We start from the raw sequence: 17,845 nt of genomic DNA, 5'->3' as shown, positions 1-17,845 counted from the left end.
AGGGAGAGGGTGTGTTCGAGAAAGAAGCCCGAGGAACGAGGGCGTATAGGCAAGGGGAGATGGTAGGTTTAAGGAAAGGTAGAGAGAAGGAGAAGTTGGTCACAACCGTGAGAACAAAGGGGCGAAAATAAGTGCCCTTTTTGGAGGGTGATCGAGGGTGAGGAGCAAGAAAGAGGAAGACGAATTGAGAGAGATTGCGTTTGTGTAGGTTTCGAAGAAGATAGAAAGAGAAGGCGATGGTTAGTAGGAGAGAGAAAGAAGTCAGGCGATTCGTTCCTTGCGGGCTAAGGAAAGAGTGGGAGAATCGGTGCGAGAGAGATAAAGTGCGAGAAAGAAAGAGAAATTAGAGAAGTGTGAGTGCGAGAGAGGGGAACCGAGAAGGACGAAACGCGCAGGATGAGGCGAGAGGGAGTAGAGGGTGTCGCAGACCTAGGGAAGGGAGGAGTGCGTGACGAGGAGGGTGAGAAGGTGGGGGATATAAGGAGAGGGTGAAGGGTGTAGTGGGGACTATTGGGTAGGTGGCGGTGGTAGGATTGCGGGAGGTTGTGCGCGGCTCAACTTCGGTGGTTCGGTTGAACGAGGGCGCGCAAACGGGCGGGTGTCGTGAGCGTTGCAAAGCGGTGAAGGGTACCACGAACGGAAAGCACGGTCGTGGCGCTAGGCGGGCGTAGGCGAGGTTCCGTGACGGCCGTTCGGTGGCGCAGCAGGAATTCCCAGCACGGCAGGCACCGGGTTGGTCAGCTACGTGGTGTTCGTGCGCTCTCTCTATCGGTGTGTATATGCGCGATTTGCCCCGAGTCCGCGCCTCGACTTGATGACATGGCGTCCTAGCGCTGCACGGGCGAAGTCGTACGTCCTCGGTGGAGAGGCTCTCACCCCGTCGTCGAATCAGCCGCATCCCAGGATGCCAAGGTAAGTCGACGTGGTGTATAGTGTAAATTCTCAAAAGTATCGTGTATTAAGTAGAATCGTGCTGCTATCGAACTCGGGTGTCATCGGGAAAAACCGGGCGGTGTCGATAAGGTGAAAACGTTTCGTGCGCCTCGAGCTCATTTCATCAAACCAGGTAGGGTCGTTGCCATCGTGCTTACCCTATGAATCGATATTACCAGTGCCGAAGAGAGGACGCTTCTTTCTCTCTCACTTTCTTAGCGCTTTCTCCCTTTTTATTTGTGCATCTATCTTTCGCTTTTTGCCTCTCGTTTTATTCGCCCCTCGTTCCCTTCATTTCACAATTCGTGTCGTGTGTTCTTCGTTATCGTTGTTGCTGTCTTCGTCGTCGACATCACCATCACTACTATCACCCTCGCTATCGTTGTCATCGTCATCATTATCGTCGTCGTCGTCATCGTCATCCCAGTTGCTGTGTGGTGTACTTTGAATCAAAAGTGTTTGCCAGTGCTTCATATGTTTATACGCTCACGTTTATGTGTGTGAACGTGCGCGCCACGGTGCGATATTGTGTATGTACACGTAGGAAGGGTTAACGCAGTAAGAGGAACAGAGAAAGAAAACGTTCACGGGGTAAAAAGAAAGAGGTTAGTTTCGCAATTTCTCGGAAAAACATGGAAAAAAGTGAAGTACGCATAAGGAGGAGGATACTACGTGGCTTATCGACGCATCGACGACAGCGTGCCTCTCGACGTGGATTTTCGCTTGGCGAGAGAGGGTTGCGTAAATCTTCTCTCCCTTCTCCTTCCCTCGTCTCTTGGAATCACTCTGTCTTCCTCGTGCACTTTGTCTCTCTCTCTCTCTCTCTCTTTTCCCCCTCTCTGTCTTTTTTATTCTCTCGAACGTGTGTCGCGGTCGGACATGGCGCTGCCCATAGGCGCCGATACGCCCCGGGGTGTCGAGGCTGACTCGACTCGAGTCGAGTCGTTCGTTCGTCCATCCGCCGGCCATCCTCCCCCTTGTTGTGTTCATTCAGCTGCTAGTTCCCTAGTCCCAGTAATACCTTTGCAGTTGCTTCCCTGATGAGGGAGCGTCATTGTTACTGTCGTTCGTGTTCACTTCCTCTTAGTGATTTCCCCCGTCTATATCGTATTTTCTCATTTGACTAATATAGCCTTCGGTTTAGATTGCAATCGTTACCACATACCATAACAGGTGAGTTGTGTACACATACCTTACTCGTCTCCGTAAACGCGCGAGATCGGATCAGTGCCACAGCCTCGAGTTCAAGCACGTGTCAGAATGTGCCTTTCGGTCGGCAGTCGACAGTGTCACCACCCGTGCGTTAATTAATCTCTCCGTTCTTATATCGTGGTGAAAAATTATGTAACTTGTGCTACATCGGGGTGTATAAAAAAATAGAAAGGAGTAAGAAAACGCTATTCGGTTGTGCAAATTGTTCGTAATCGATAAAAGAAGGCCTTGCGATTAAGTAAGTTTGTGGATGGAAGTGGAGTAGATGGTGACATACACGTATATCAGCGTATTACAGGTGCATTGTGCATAATTGTGATGTATTTATAACCTATGCTTCCACTTGCAGTTTTGCGATTCGCTTCGATATGTTTTCATCGTCTTCGTTTAATGCTGTGTGAAATATCATCAGAATTATTTTAAAAATTCGTGAAAGCATTTACTTTTTGAGGTGAATTTTATTTCCGTGTCTTCAACTTTGTGGGTGATCCAAAATTTTGTCCAACTATTTGTATCCCATTTGGATTTGTTTGCTTCTTTAACAGTGTTTCCCATTTCTTGAAAATCATTAAATTCATATATATATATATTTTTTTTTTGCCAAAAGATTAGAATCGTGAGTACATCGTATAAGAATTCAAAGTGCACATTTACCGTTATTCGTCGAGCCAAGTTATCTCAAACAGGGATTCGTTGTTATCTTTGAGATATAGACATACTTGAACAAAGATTGTACCTAGCTTACAAAATTGTGTTGTATAATTTCTCAACAGCTATCTCTCGTAATACGCATAAAATATATACACTTGTTTCATCACGTAAATTTATAGATGCAAATAATTAACATGCTTCCAAAAGTTATCGCATGATTTTTAAATACACGTGAAAAAATGTCAGGAAAGAAAAAAGCGTTCATCTATTGACCTCCCGCCAAGTGAAATAACCTAACACCCAGCCACGTGGTTTGGACACGTGGTGTCTCCACTGGTCTATATTATTCCATTTTGGATAGTGTATTAGTTTCTTATCTGTTGGTTTTACATGTGTTACATTAATGTCAAAGTTATACGCTTATAAAATATAATTTAAAAAACGAATGTTTTAAATCATTTTCTATTGAGACAAATGTTGCAAATGCCTGTATTGTTCATGCGTTATTTAAAAACGATACTGTCTATTTTTTTTACTATCAGGTAAAGAATTATGTATATTGACAGCATTTTGCGATTGAATATTGTTTAGCATCTGATGGTGAATTGACTATCTAATACTTTGTTTATTCGAAGAAGTGAGGAAACGTATACATTTTTGTCGAAATTTATTTCCATAATGTTGTGTCTGAAAACTACATTGTGAATCACGGAAACGTTTGAAAAAAAATGATATAACCTGCACATAAGCGACAAGTGTTAGCTTGTGCACTGAAGCTCAACATATTCGTACCCACGTGTGTTTCGATGAGAACTTACATGGAACTTCCTGCGGGTTCCTGATTAAAGTAGCGTGACGATTTTATCATGGTACCCGCGAGGGGTTGAAGCGTCGATTATAATGGTGATGATGGTGGCCGTTCGCATGTTATAGGGAGAGTTATACTAAATAACTGTATACCCTAGAAAGTATCTTTTGTGATGTTAATAATTTGTTAATTTACTAATGTGACAAGTATCATTTGTTAACTCAGAATGAATCGATAAGTGCTATATATTGACCTTCCTTTATTCAAACTTCCCGCACATCTAGATGTTGGTCGATAATATAGATTACTACCTTTGCGATACACTGTCTATTCTGTTAGAGGGTTATGTCAGCAGGTTATTCGAAAAAAGACGATTGAATAAGAAACATTTTTGCCAATAGAGGAACATTTTTGACATTTGGTTAATCAAAAAATATATTTTGTGCTCGTTTTCAATCATGTGAAATATTTTTGTGGTGAACAAACTTGAGAAACGGTGGTAACTTGTTAATTGTTGTTACGATAGAACACGTAGGAATAAAACTTTGCTGAACGCGTGTTTCACATTATGTTTCGTATTTTTTAAATTGTCGATAATGTTAAGATGAAGTAAGCTTTAAATTACTTTAGTATAAGATAGTATGAATTACCAATTTCTATTTTATGTGCAAAAAAACGTGTATACGATCTTCGTGCGCCTGCGCATTCGTGTAACGGTGATGACTGTGCAACGTGCTGCCTCTCCCTGTACTCCCCATCCGTTGTTCCTTTTATTACGTGTGTGGATTACGACTGCGTGGTCGTCAGGATATATCCATTACAAGAATGTCGAGCTCCGACAGCAGTTTGCATTTTTGCCAACTGGTTGCAGTTTTGATTCTCATGCAGATATAGTATGATACATTTGTGTTTTCGTTAATTGCTCAAGAACCCTAAATCTTTCTGGAAAACAATGGTGCTGTTACTTTTTCAGCGACACTAGGATAGTATATTTCAAACGGGTACTTCTCGAACTATATTATTCCATTTCTCGGCTGATCGGCAGAAAAGGTCGACTGATAGTAAATATATGAAGAGATACAAAGGATTTAACTTTATATATTAATCATCATAATGTGGTGACATACATTCTAGCTATATAATCTTCTCAATAGTGACGAATACTTCACCCTGTTTGCATTCTATTGTTGCATATTACACGTCACATTGTGTATAAGGGGTCAGTTACTTTGATAATGGTCCGCAGTAATAGATTCCGAGAGTAACGTTTCGAAGTATGTATTTATTTTCCGCTGGTCGTTCTTTTGTCTGAATCTCCTTTATCCTTGGAATGATTCACCGGGGATGGTGTGTCAACAACAGTCCGGTCGGTCTAAACTGGACGTCGTAGAGCAAGAATCGGGTATACCTGCACCTGTTTTCATAACACCATGCAACTATATCGCGAAATGGTTGTTCAGCTTCGCGCCCTAGTTACACCTGCTAGTATCGTGGTTGTACGTAATACAGTAATACGTTTGCACGACACTGTACGTCAACCGAGGTTGCCACGTTTCTCGTGACTGCGTGCTTGAAAAACTGAGGTCGCATTGAATAACGAGTTACAAGCAAATTATTAGTCAGTCCTTTAACAGCGCCGTAGTTGATCTAATCGAACAATTTTTTTCTTTTTCATGCTAGCTCAGTTTCCGCCGAAACTATGTTATTCGCGAACTAAACAATATTATATACCGACCTTACCTGCTCTCGATCTTATTAAAATAAAAAGTTAATAAGCAAGTAATAATCGAAGTTATTAATTACAATTATTTACAGCTATAATTGCTGCAGTACCATTTATTAATAGCATCGTTACGACATAGTAGTATCCGTGGAAATAATACATCTGAAAATCGTAATTGTTAACGGTCGAACTGCAGAAGGTTATTTTACAGCGCGGAATATTATCCTTTGGAATGAAGTTGATTTTTTATAGGATACTAGGGAAAAAAATTTAGTGAAAAAAGAGGGGTGACCGCCGCAGCAATGCGCATCGAGGGGCGATCATGTTTAACGGAGGGTCGGCAACGGTGCATAGATTTAATCGCTCTATGGGAACGGAACGTTGCGTAGGAAATCGCTGAAAAGCCACGCAGCTCGCTACAGGGTCGACCACTTTTATGTATAAACTCCAAAAAAAAAAAAAAAAAAAATTAACATAATATGTCCGTTAAATACAAGTCAAAATGAATGACCAAAATATTCGTAAAATATTTAATATCGCTGTTGAAAATTGCGTCAAGGTTTGACTTGACCACCTTTTTCTAAGTAATGTCCTTGTGGTTGTTCTCCACTATCGGTCGTAAATTTTTATTTTTCCTGTCGTAAACTGTCGTTATTCTGCATCGAGCCATAATGTTTGTACAGCTATTCGCAGAAACCTTTGAGCATGTAGAGGATGATGTTTAGGAAAGTTTTGAGAATCGAGAACGTTCGACTGTGAAAAAATGTAGGGTGGACGCCAATGCGCGTAGCGAGGTCGACCGTCGTTGTCGGCGGAAGGGTGGTGGTCGTGAGGGCGAGGAGCGTCAGAGAGGGGTGGGTACGAGGTTGAGGAGGTGTAGGAGGGCGCGATGGCGGGTAGGAGGAGTAGGGTGCAGGCTAACAGAAAGAAAGATGGCCGACCTGTCTGTGAGTGCATGCGTGAGTGCGTGAGAGTGGCTCAGACTAGTCTGTGTACGTTGAATCTGTGTTTGTGGTGGTCACATGTCTGAGAGGGGCAAAAGAGCAAGCTCTTCAGAGATGAGATTCAACGTCTCGGAATCCTGTGACGGAGTACACGATATTCTTTTAGGGTTGACGATGCTTTTCGACGTGTCGAAAAACGGCTGAAACTCGTTAAATTTCAATTGTTCGGGAAACACGATGTCAACACGAAAACCTCTCTTACGGTTACTAATGTGTGCGTGGTTAGACATTTCGGGCGACATCGCTCGTGAGTTTTTGAATTAAACCTATGCTTTCGAAACCTTTGAACTCCTAATTATGTAAATAAGACCGCATTATTCATTGAATGTTTTGAATTTATGCATGCATATTTCTCGTATATACACAATAGTAGTAATCACCAATTATTTTCGCTAAAAGCGGGGCGAATCTTTTCGAATATGCAATAAAAAGCTTGATGCGATTTTCCATTTGTATGGCGAAATGAAACCAAAAACGCCGTATATTCCGGTGTTGTGTGTGGTGTCGGCTTGTTGGCGAATGAACGAACGAATCAGAAATGTTGCGAGTATTTCTCCACGAAGGCTCTAAAATGTGGGACACGTTCTTCAGTAGCCAATCCCTCTTCCCCTTTGCCGCAAAATTCTCCGTTAACTTCGTACCTGGTGCTTCCACTACAACCTAACGGAATGAGCTGTACCTGTGCCTCGATGCCGACAAACTATCACGCGTATACGCGTGCCTCATGCACGCCTTCATACATTTTGCCACACACATACGCAGCCACGGTGTGCTCGGGAATGTGTGAACTGTGAGCGCGTTCATCGTTCCAAGCACATCCTGGCACTCCCCCAGTGGGAGGAGGTGCGACAAGGGACAGATATCCGAGTGTGCACGCTTGCCTCACTCGATTTGAAACACTCCCGAATTATATCACCACCACGCGAGGAAAATCTCGTCAGAAAGGTTACCCCAAATCGCTCTCTCTTTCCCCCTCTTTCCCTCTCTTACCCTCCCTTTCCATCTCTGTCTCAAACGGCTGTGCCGAGACTCTCGATTTGCTTCGAGCGTTTATTTCGTCGCTGGAGATATTGATTATTGTAAGCCCAACCTCGACGCTCGCTTCAATTTTCTCTCAGTTTTCCATTATCGATGGCAAGGAAGATGTGCCAAGAAACATCCCGCTCATCTTTTTTCACGGTATGATCCTGCAGAATTTCGAATCGATTACCAACGTTCCCTTGTCAAACAGAATTTGAATCTTTTCCACGTTGACCTATCCATTTAACCGCTTATCTAGCCATTTCACTTCTTCGTTGCACACTCGGTTGGCTTCGACCTCGATCCACCATTAAAATTCGGTCGATCGATGAAGCAACCCTTATTCTAGACCGGGTAGCGCCTCCGGATGTCCCTATTTGCTTCCTTTTTTCTCTCATATTCTGTATTTCCTTCTGCTCTGTTTCGTGACGCTTTCTTAACCGTACTTACAAATACGAGAAAATTTGAAGTGTAAAAGAGTCGGTTCGCAATGAAAACTCGACAGTGTGGCAATTGCGAGGACGGCCCTCGAGAATCGGTTCAAAGTGGCGGGGCGTGTCGTTATTACAACCGTGGTTGGTTTCACGCGGGACCGAGAAAAACGGAAAAATATTTGCTGGCGCAACGACGGTGCACAGCGTGACCGGCCGCAGAATTCCTTGCAGAAACGATTTTGTCGACTGACACGTACATCCTTGAGCGATGACTCAGCGGAATGTTCTCTCTATCGATACGTATCTCTCGGCTGAATCGCAGTAAGAATAATCCTAGGATAAAAACTATCGTCTTTAAACGCTATTAATGGATCCCAGAATGCCTAGTAGAGAACACAGCCACACTACGTCCGGCTCTTAGGCGTGCATGCGACGTGTGTACTGTACATATACCCGTATCCTCTATACGCGGAAGCGTCGAAACAGTAAAAGGTAGGAGGCACAGGCCAGCCAACAAGGGGAGGGCACGTAAGCAGAGGAACAAAAAGAGAAAGAGAGAGACGTGACAAGACAGAGGAAGAGAGAAAGACTGAGAATGGTGTACGAGGGAGGAAAAGAGTCGGAGAAACGAAGAAAGAGATAGGGAGGACGAGCGAGGATTTCAGGCTCTCGAAACGCAGCGGTATTTGCCGCGCTTTGTCGTTCGTTTTGTACCTCGGCGTGACTCTGCCGCTGGTGCTGATTACGCAATGCGTGGCCATGAGAGGAGCGAGTCGCGTACACTCACGTACGAACGCATACATGTATTCTCGCTTTAAGGACGTGTGCGCGTCAGAAACGAGAATGTAGCCCAGCCGTGTGCGTGACACGCATACGGATACGCTGGTGCACGCACGTGCGTGAGCAACAGGCGTGCGTGTACCGCCACTGTACGTGCGTGTGCGCGTGTATGTGCGTAGATTTGATTAGCTTTCTGCTACCGGTTGCATGAGTATACGTACGCGTGCTAGAGAACGCACGCGCGCGCTGACCGCTCAACATGGATCGTATACGACGTATCATCTCGCGGTGTCATCGATGATGGCCCACATCTCATTCTGTTTACAACATAAATCGCGATCGAGTACGCGTGCCGCGAAACGTTCTCTTCGCGCAACGCGCACTCGAATTCTCTTTGCGCTAGCTTCTATACTGTCTGCGGCTCCACGATTCTTTCCGTCATCGTTGCCGTCACGGTCGCGAAGGTATTCTTCTCCATCAATCGCGAAAACCTTGTTGTTTTTGGGGTCAACCGCGTCGGGAGACTCGCTCGTTCCCTATAGACGCACCGTGAGTAAACGTGTGCGTGTTGCATGTGACTAGCCATAGTAGCGTGATAGCGTGCAAATGTTTTTGTGAGCATCGTTAAAACTATCTTCGTAGTAACGATGAATATACATAGTCGTGTAAGCTAGGAACAATGGGGTCGGTTACGATGACAACGTTGTTCAACTAATTGTAAGAAAGAACCCAGCGGTGACGCTACATATCGTAATATCAATGGCAGTGATCGTAATCGTTAAGGGATTCTAACGGATCGAAGTTCGTACGAGAAATGATCGAGAGGGTGGTACATATACGGTCAGATAAAACCAACAGCAGCTCGATCGTCCCCTCTACTCGTCGCTCCTCTATTATTGTGCAACCTTTCACCGATTTGTAATCGGCGTTTGTTCGAACGACGTTATCTATCGAATGCAAATGTTTTAGCAGCATAGAGATGCGCGCACATGCATGTTATACAGGCTCTCTGTCGCGCAAATCGATTCGATAGAGAAGTTGTAAATATCATTTAATCGAGTTTTATCGTCCACGTAGAACACGGTCGCACGCGTGATCGAACGAATAGTGTACGGTCGCTGGATCCCCAACGATTCGCTTTCGTGCTTCCTATTTCACGAATTTCTCGATTTCCCGTTATTAGAGCGAAACGTACGTTAATCGGCGTTCGAGACCGCTTCCACATGTTGGAACGTCATGATACACCTTCAACAAGAAGAATGATACGAAAGCATAGGAAGTAATTAATGGTTTAATTATATCGCGAGAAGTGATCATCGCTAAAGCTCGAATAGAGACACGAGCGTATTCGCCAGGCGGCAGTTGTCGATAATCTGAATAGCGTTCGAGAATCGGTGATGACGTTTCGATTGGCAATCTAGAGACTACTTTTATATTTCGAGTCGTTAACACGGCCCTGTGTGTAGAAGCGTCAGGTTTTTTCATGTTCATTCGAAAACTGGTCGAACACGGTCCGATGTGTCTGCACGACTAAACAAATATGACTAAGAGTGGTGGTTCGATATTGGTTATACGTGCACCTTTCGAGGAACGCAATTGTGTACACTGTCACGGTCTTCATTTACGTCTGTTCCCCTCTCGTCTCGTTTCCTTCTCTATTAACTTTCATGTACGGTTCATTGAATACAAGTTTGCCAATCTTTCGCGTTTCGCAGCGATATCTATTTCGATTCGATCGAAAATATTCCTTTAACCCAAGTATTATCAAAAAGATGCTAATAATACCGATCGAAGAAGCAACGTATTTCAGTTGATTCAATAATTTTTTACGTAATCACCTAAGATAATGTCCCGGCAGAATAAAAACTGATTGGTACCCCGTAGATTTTCTTTAACGATCCTTATGCATTTATTCGCGTAAACGTTATCTCTGATACAGTCTAGAGTCTAGATTATTCTCGTATCTGCCATCAGGGGTCAGAATTTTATTTTAGAGTAGACGGAATGTCTACACTGATTAAAACGTCATCTTTTTTTTCCCCTCTTTCTCCGCTTGTACCACATGTATGTCGTAATCGTTACGCGAAAAGCGACTTCTTCTTCTTCTTATTTATTTAATTTTTAGCTCATAAGATGGAGAAAGAGAAATGAGCACATAGAAAAAGGTTCAAAAAGCGCAGGCTGATCGTTAGACGCCGATACACCGTCATATAGTCTTCGTAGTTACGTTGGTCACACTGTGAATTCCACATTTTTGCAGCCGATTTAATAAAGCGGTCGAGAGTTCGCACGATTTCATTACGTAATCCATTTATCAGGAAGTCGAGGTTGAATCGAGCGATGTCGAAAGATGAAGGAGTCGACTATCGAAACTCGCGCCACGACGTTTCAGAAATCTTCGATCGCGATCGTTTAACGTACCGCCACTGAGGTGTGTGCTGCACCATGATGACGTGCCATTCACCGTGAAAACCATTCACTCAAGGTATTAACAAGGTCGTGCAAGGTCGTGCACTGCTATCCTGCATTTATACCGAATATATAACGATACGACACAACGTTCACGATGAACATTCTATGTAGACTTCGCGTGGTTCATCGTGTACACGTGTCCATGGATATGTGTGTACGTGTACACATATATCGAGATTTGCGCGCGAAAGCAACGGAACACGGTATCGATCCGAATGCGTAGAAAATGCTATTGATTCTCTCGGCCGACCCGTCGACCTCTTCCACACGTTGTGTAGTTCCGAGGACTGAGGAGGCGGAGGCAGGACTTTTCTCTTTTCCTCTCGCTTTTATTCTCCTCCGTATCATTCGCTGAAAAAGTTGCTTCCCGTTTCTCGGATTTTTCATGCGGATATTTTTCTTGTTGCTCCATACCTATGGATCTTCAACGGTAGATATCACGTTCGGTACCTGTTATCGTTTTCGATGTGTCTTTAAATTTAATGCATTTCAACATCGAGGATTTTCTCCGCGACCAAAGTTTTATTTACTCGGTAGAAAAAGAATCTGCAGTGCAATGTAGTTTCTCATTTTGATATCAAAATTAAGAGCCAGTATGTATGTAAATAGACGGTCTTATACGAGTTCAATAATATTTACGATAATAAAATATAATATAGAGTATATAAAATGATAAGTAGATAAAACGGAATATGAAAGATATGACTATAAGATATGTAACTTCCAAGTTATAGAGGGTTCGTGAAAAACATAAATAATTTATGCTATCTGCGTTACGATTGCGCACAACGTTTTTGCACTTCTTTTTCTTTCCCCCTTTTTTTACTTTTTTTTTTCTTGTTTTCCTTCTGATCATATTGTTGACTCGCAACTCTGTACGAATATAATCTAAACTCGTCGTAGAAATGATCTGAAGGTATCGAGAGTCAACGGTTTATCTCTTTTTCGATAAATGGCACCAATCGGCTGATCTGTTTCTTTTGATCGTGGGCGACGGTTGGATTAGCGACCTGTTCGGCTATTTCTAGCCTTTTCCCTGGTGGCAGATTACGAATTCCGCCCTTCGACTAACCGAGGAAAGTCATTTCTGCCGCATCTCTGCGGTCTTGGCGAAACAAACGTTGCGTACGTGACCGTGATTGGGCTGGTGAAGGGGTGAGGAGAGAATTACATAAAAGGCACGAACGAAGCGAGTCGCCTATTCGCCCAACCTACGTCCTCCAGGGTCGTACACCCACGTTCATACTTCGTGCGTATCGTCTCGCAAGCTTATATGGACGATTATGCATGCAGGCGTTATCGTATATATACGTGGAACGTTTAGAGGACTCGTCCAGGATCGTACATGATTTTCAAGAAATTTTCCATGTGTAGGAATTCTGTCGAGCCACGGTTATCTCCTAGCATTTCCGCACGCGTTGATCGCGAGAACGAATTAGTAATATATATAGTGATTCATATTGAGATGAATCATTTACGTCGAAGCAAGTTCGACTATCGTGCAAGTAATTGAACAGCATTTTGTATAATAAATCTCGTATTAATTATATGAATGTGTAGATGCGTGAAATAATTTTATTTAAAGAAAATAAAGATTTTTAGTTAATTGTTAAATAAACGTTTCGTTTTTGTTGACGCAGATCATGTGAAGGAAGGATATGATAAACTGTGGCCGATGAAGAGAAGAGCACGAGCAAGAGTACGAGCAGGAGCACGAGCAAGAGCAAGCGGCTTCGTCGAGGAAGGCGAGAAGAAGCGACGACGAGGCGGCAGCAGCAATACCAATAAAAAGATCAACACTAGATCTGATGTTAGCGGACATTAACGGTAACTTGGCGGATCTGAGAAGTGAAGCGATGGCGTCGCAGAGATTTTGTCTGCGCTGGAATAATCATCAAAGTAATCTACTCTCCGTTTTCGATCAACTACTCCATGACGAGTCGTTCGTCGATGTTACGCTGGCCGTCGAGGGTCAGTTACTCAGGGCACATAAGATGGTGCTGTCGGCGTGTAGTCCCTATTTTCAGGTAAGGACAAGTCTCATCCAGAGAGAACAATGCATCGTCAAACCGGAGATCCTGGGGGAAACGTATGCTTTCTTTTTGAAGTCCAATGAATCGCGTTCTAGAACATTATTAATAATTCATCACGGTAGATTAATTCATGACGCGTATTAATAATTCATAACGTTTTCTTACTCGACCCTCTTGCCGAATCTATACCGACCGAGTATTTTTTTCTTACTATCTTTGCAGGCCCTTTTCGTCGGACACCCCGACAAGCACCCGATAGTCATTCTTAAAGATGTCCCCTACGTGGATATGCGCAGTCTTTTGGATTTCATGTATCGTGGGGAGGTCAGCGTCGACCAGGATAGGCTAACCGCTTTCTTGAGAGTCGCTGAGTCTCTTAGGATAAAGGGCCTGACCGAGGTAAACGAGGACAAGTGTGACTTGCCTAGTATTACCTCTTCGTTGCTTGGCAATCAAAACACAGTACCTCCACCACCACCGAATCTACATAGAATAAACCAAATCGGGCCTCACCACCACGTCTCGCAGAAGAGGATGCACCATATGTCGAGCCATCCTCTCCTTGGTTCGGCCTTATCCGCGCCAAAGAGAAAAAGGGGCAGACCGAGGAAGCTCAGCGGTTCTTCCGATACGCCGATCGGCGAGATCACGGGCCAGGAGCTGCAGTCCTGTTCGGGGACAGATCTCGTACAAGGTTCGCCAGAAATGATGGAAATGAAGATGAGTATCGACTTTCAGAGCGAAAGCACCGGTAATAATGGTAGAGGCGGAAACTCCAGTACTGCTTCGGCGAGTAGTAACAACGTGAACAGCAATAACGTCGGGAACTCGGCATCATCGGGAGCCAGTCTGGCTGCTTCCTCTTTGTCGTCGACGAGGAAGGACGAACCAACGGAAAATGGTACTGACACACCCGAATCACTAACATCTCGTGTTAAACGGGAACCTGAACCGACGCCTAGCACCTCTGCCCAAGGTAAAGCACTTTCTCCTTTTTATCTTAAATAAATGTGTTTATTTGTTTTTGTCATTCGTGAAAATTTGCTTGATTGTCAATAATCTGACTGGTTCTTGTTTATCTGTTAGCTTCCGATGAGACGTTCGCGCGGCCACACAGTAGGCAAGGGAACGAAGGTTTCAAGCAAGGTAAGGAATTCCATTATCAGCTTACACGATTAACGCAACTTTTTAATCACCATCTATGTCGTGAATAATCGAAGTAACACGATGTCATTACATATTTTAAAACATTCTTTGGTACAAGTACACTAGCTTGAACAAATTTAATCTTTAATCAATGGATAGTAGTATCAACTGATTTAGCTCTGTTCCTAAGTTCAAAAATTAAGAATTACGGGTGGTACGTATATCGGGTGGAAACGATACAGCGCGATCGTGAATTAAAGTTTTAAGAAGCGATATCTATCGATGTAACCGCACCCACGAACGTACGTGTCTTTTTTTGCAGTGTCAATATGATTTATACTTTTGAAAAAAAATAGAAAGATACGAAAGATACAAAATTGGCATTGTACGGTTTTAAAAGGGATCCCATACTCTTACCTTTTCACAACTATTTGAAATTACATGTTTCGGTGCACATAACCTGTAAACTTAGCTTCTCGGTAAATTAACGACAACATTGTGTCGTTTCCATCTAATATACGCACCAACTATGCCTATCACTGAAATTAAAAGATAAGACTCTGTTATCGAGTATCTGTGAATTGATTTCAGAATTCCAAATAATATTTATTAACTTGAGAACAGGATACTCTAAATGCACTCAGGATAAATATTAAGTAATTGAATGTATATTACAATATTGATATGTAAGCGGTGTAAACGTTCCCAATCATTTTTTATTAATGGAAAAGGAGGATATCGTGCCTATTTGGCAAACGTAGGTTTTCAATATTTAAATAACTCATTTTTTGCTCCATTTGAATTACACCGAATTAAATTTAACTTCCTGATACAATTCGATGTTGACCAACAGTGATTACACACAAATATTCCGTTTGCAATCTTTTCCAGGTGATATTGTATTCTTACCCTTAACAAATATTCTTACGTATTTACCTATCATTTGTTTTATCAAAATTATTACAATCATCTTGACAAATTTGAGTGATGAATATGCAAATGAAAATATTACAAAACACTGCTGTACGATGTGCTAATCAATTTAATTTTTCAGAATTTTCATCTGTTAATTTTATACCTTGCTCGTCGTTGCGCGACTGCAAACTAATTACGAATCGCAGTATCGCAGCAATATTTCCGGGGAGGCTATTTTTGGTCGTAGACTCAAGTACACTAAAAAAATAATAATGAATAAAAAAAAAAAATAAGAAAGAATATTGAGACTCGAGCCGATGAATTTGTTGACGAGTGCAATTCGTTAAGATGTTAACTCGAGGATACTGCCTGAGCTAGCATCCTTACATGGAATTAAGGTCAACAAATCTCGCTGAGTATTGAAAAAAGTATTTGTGATTTGTATCCGGAGAAGGTGAATAGGCTCCCAGGAGTTTATGCGTGTCACGGGTTTCACGCGGTCTGTTAAAAATATCAGAAAAAAAGAAAAAAGCAATACTACTACTAATGATAATAACCGTTTCCTTTTTCCGTGCAATCTGAAACGAATTTTTCGGCAGTGTTAAGCCGCGTAGGCGAAACATATCGAAACACGATGCGCACAAAGTTTAACGGGCTTTCGAAAACGAGACCACTACTTAAGTCACGCGTTGACCTGTGACAACTCGAAATAGAAAAAAAAATCTCGAAAAAATATGTATACATATGCGTGCCATGTGTATATATATATATACATACATACACATATATTTACGAAAAAAGAAACAAAGTGTATGAGAGAGAAAGGAAGCCGTCGTCTCGTTGAGCCCATACAGGCGTTTGTGTATGCTCCTCTGAAACGACGAGACGTTCGAGCGGAATCAAAAAAACGTGCCAACAAACACACAAGATATATATTCCCTTTTGAATGCTGTAGCCTCCAAAAATCTAACCTACCACCCACCGATTGTCGTTAAGGGACATAATATAAAATATACATACCCATTGTAATTTATGCTCGGCCAATGCGCAGCGCTTCGTTCCTTCTTCTTTACGCTCGTTCTCCTCACTCGTTTCTCTAATCTAGACTTATATATTTATATATACATTTCTATTTACTGCCACTTTTACTTACCTTTTTCGATCCCATTTCACATATTGCGCGCACGCACAGACACACACACACACAGACACACAAACACACGCGCGCGCGCGCGCGCGTGCGTGTATACAATATGTATATATTGTTATACGTATACATGTGCAACATATAAATATATACACATGTACATGTTATTATATATATGATTTTATAATCCCCGCACGCGAATGAGAAACGCTTCGCTGTCATTGGCCATTTGGTAAAAGGAGGGGGTGGAGCCAGCTTTTAGCGGTGCTTACTTTTTTCTGATTTTTATTTGAAACGCTGGTTTACTTTTTTTCACGTTCGTTCATTGTAAGAAAGTTGAACGCAATTTATGTTTGCGCCGAAGTGACGGACCGTGGTGAAATGGATAGATGTCATTACAACGAAAAAAAGAAGTGTGCGTAGCTCTTTTTAACAGACAACGAACGTCGGCAGGTTATCGCTTCCGCCTTCTCTTGCGTTCTTCTCGTTGCCTAATTGAGTTTTCACGACGGAGGAATGAAACACGGAGAAACAGAAATTTGGGGAAAAGTCCGAAACATGAAAACGAAACGGGAAGGAGAAAACAGATGAAAATATACGACAGGACGGAAAGAAATGGACAAACAAATGTAGTGACGGAAAAGAAAGAGCGAATGATGAGAGAGAAAGAGAGAGAGAGAGAAAGAGAGAGCGAGAGATCAATATAAAAAGAAATTGGTATCGAGAGTGTGACGTACATTCTTTTCCATATGATGTTCGAGAAAGAGAGAGAAAGAAAAGAAAAGAAATTACTTTACTGACGTACGCACGCACGCACGCGCACACATGACAGAGTGCTTCGAAGATGTCGAACATGATGATCGTTCGGTAGTGACCGTGAAACGTGTTGCTTTGTTCTCTTTGCGCAGGTGAGTTGAGATTATCTGAGTCACCATTTGATCTCTGAGAGATTACCTTTGCGCGGGGGAAGCGAGGGAACTAGGGGAGGCCAGCCGCTCAAAAAAATACAAAAAAATATATAACATAAAATAAAACAAAACAAAAAAAAAAATAATAAAATGAAACCGTTCCGAAATGCCAGAATCTAAATAAGAGAAAGTCGAATAAAAGAATCTGATGTAAAGTGAAGCCGAAAGCGGATTAAGTATAACAATATATAATTGCATCGAAGAAGAGAAAACGTTGCTTCTTCTCGAGCGTCCTCGATCTCGATGGATCGTCTTCCCGTAGAGAATGGATAATATGCGTATACGGTTTAGACTGACGGGACGCACGGACTATTTAAAACGTAAAGTTAATAGGGAGGGGGTCTTTTTCGAGTGTACATGATGATGATGTTTATTAACATTCGCATATACGTGCATTCTGCACGCGTATGTGTAAGCGTTCGTCTCTGACTGAGTGATGTGTTGCGTGTATACATGTATTTGCATACATTCCGTAGCAATAGATACGAGAGCGAGTCCAGGTGAACGGGAGGAAAAATACGAGCTAAATGGTGTAAGACTGCAAACGCGAGAGGGTGGAATGTAAGTGTGCGTGACAGACGAGGAAGAAAGGGTGCGTG

The 17,845-nt window shown here is 42.6% G+C and overlaps 1 protein-coding gene across 9 annotated transcripts in view; it reads left to right on the top strand.

Moving 5' to 3' along the window:
- Nucleotides 1-17,845, top strand: part of LOC126864381 (protein tramtrack, alpha isoform) — a 46,444-nt gene that overhangs the window by 2,974 nt on the left and 25,625 nt on the right. For 2 of the 9 annotated variants that reach the window (XM_050615671.1, XM_050615670.1), the window contains exons 1-4: nucleotides 607-912; nucleotides 12,678-13,064; nucleotides 13,293-14,046; nucleotides 14,157-14,216. In XM_050615671.1, coding sequence (XP_050471628.1) covers nucleotides 12,846-13,064; nucleotides 13,293-14,046; nucleotides 14,157-14,216 — 1,033 coding nt within the window. In that variant the 5' untranslated portion in view covers nucleotides 607-912; nucleotides 12,678-12,845. Of the gene's footprint in view, nucleotides 1-601; nucleotides 913-1,595; nucleotides 2,107-9,009; nucleotides 9,030-12,677; nucleotides 13,065-13,292; nucleotides 14,047-14,156; nucleotides 14,217-17,845 lie in introns of those variants that run through there. The other 7 variants (XM_050615668.1, XM_050615666.1, XM_050615674.1 and 4 more) reach the window with 6 other exon arrangements.

The sequence above is a fragment of the Bombus huntii genome, chromosome 4, assembly GCF_024542735.1.
Source record: "Bombus huntii isolate Logan2020A chromosome 4, iyBomHunt1.1, whole genome shotgun sequence".
Taxonomy (NCBI): Eukaryota; Metazoa; Arthropoda; class Insecta; order Hymenoptera; family Apidae; genus Bombus; species Bombus huntii.
Note: the sequence above shows the minus strand (reverse complement) of the source record. Positions and strands in the feature narration are given on the sequence as shown.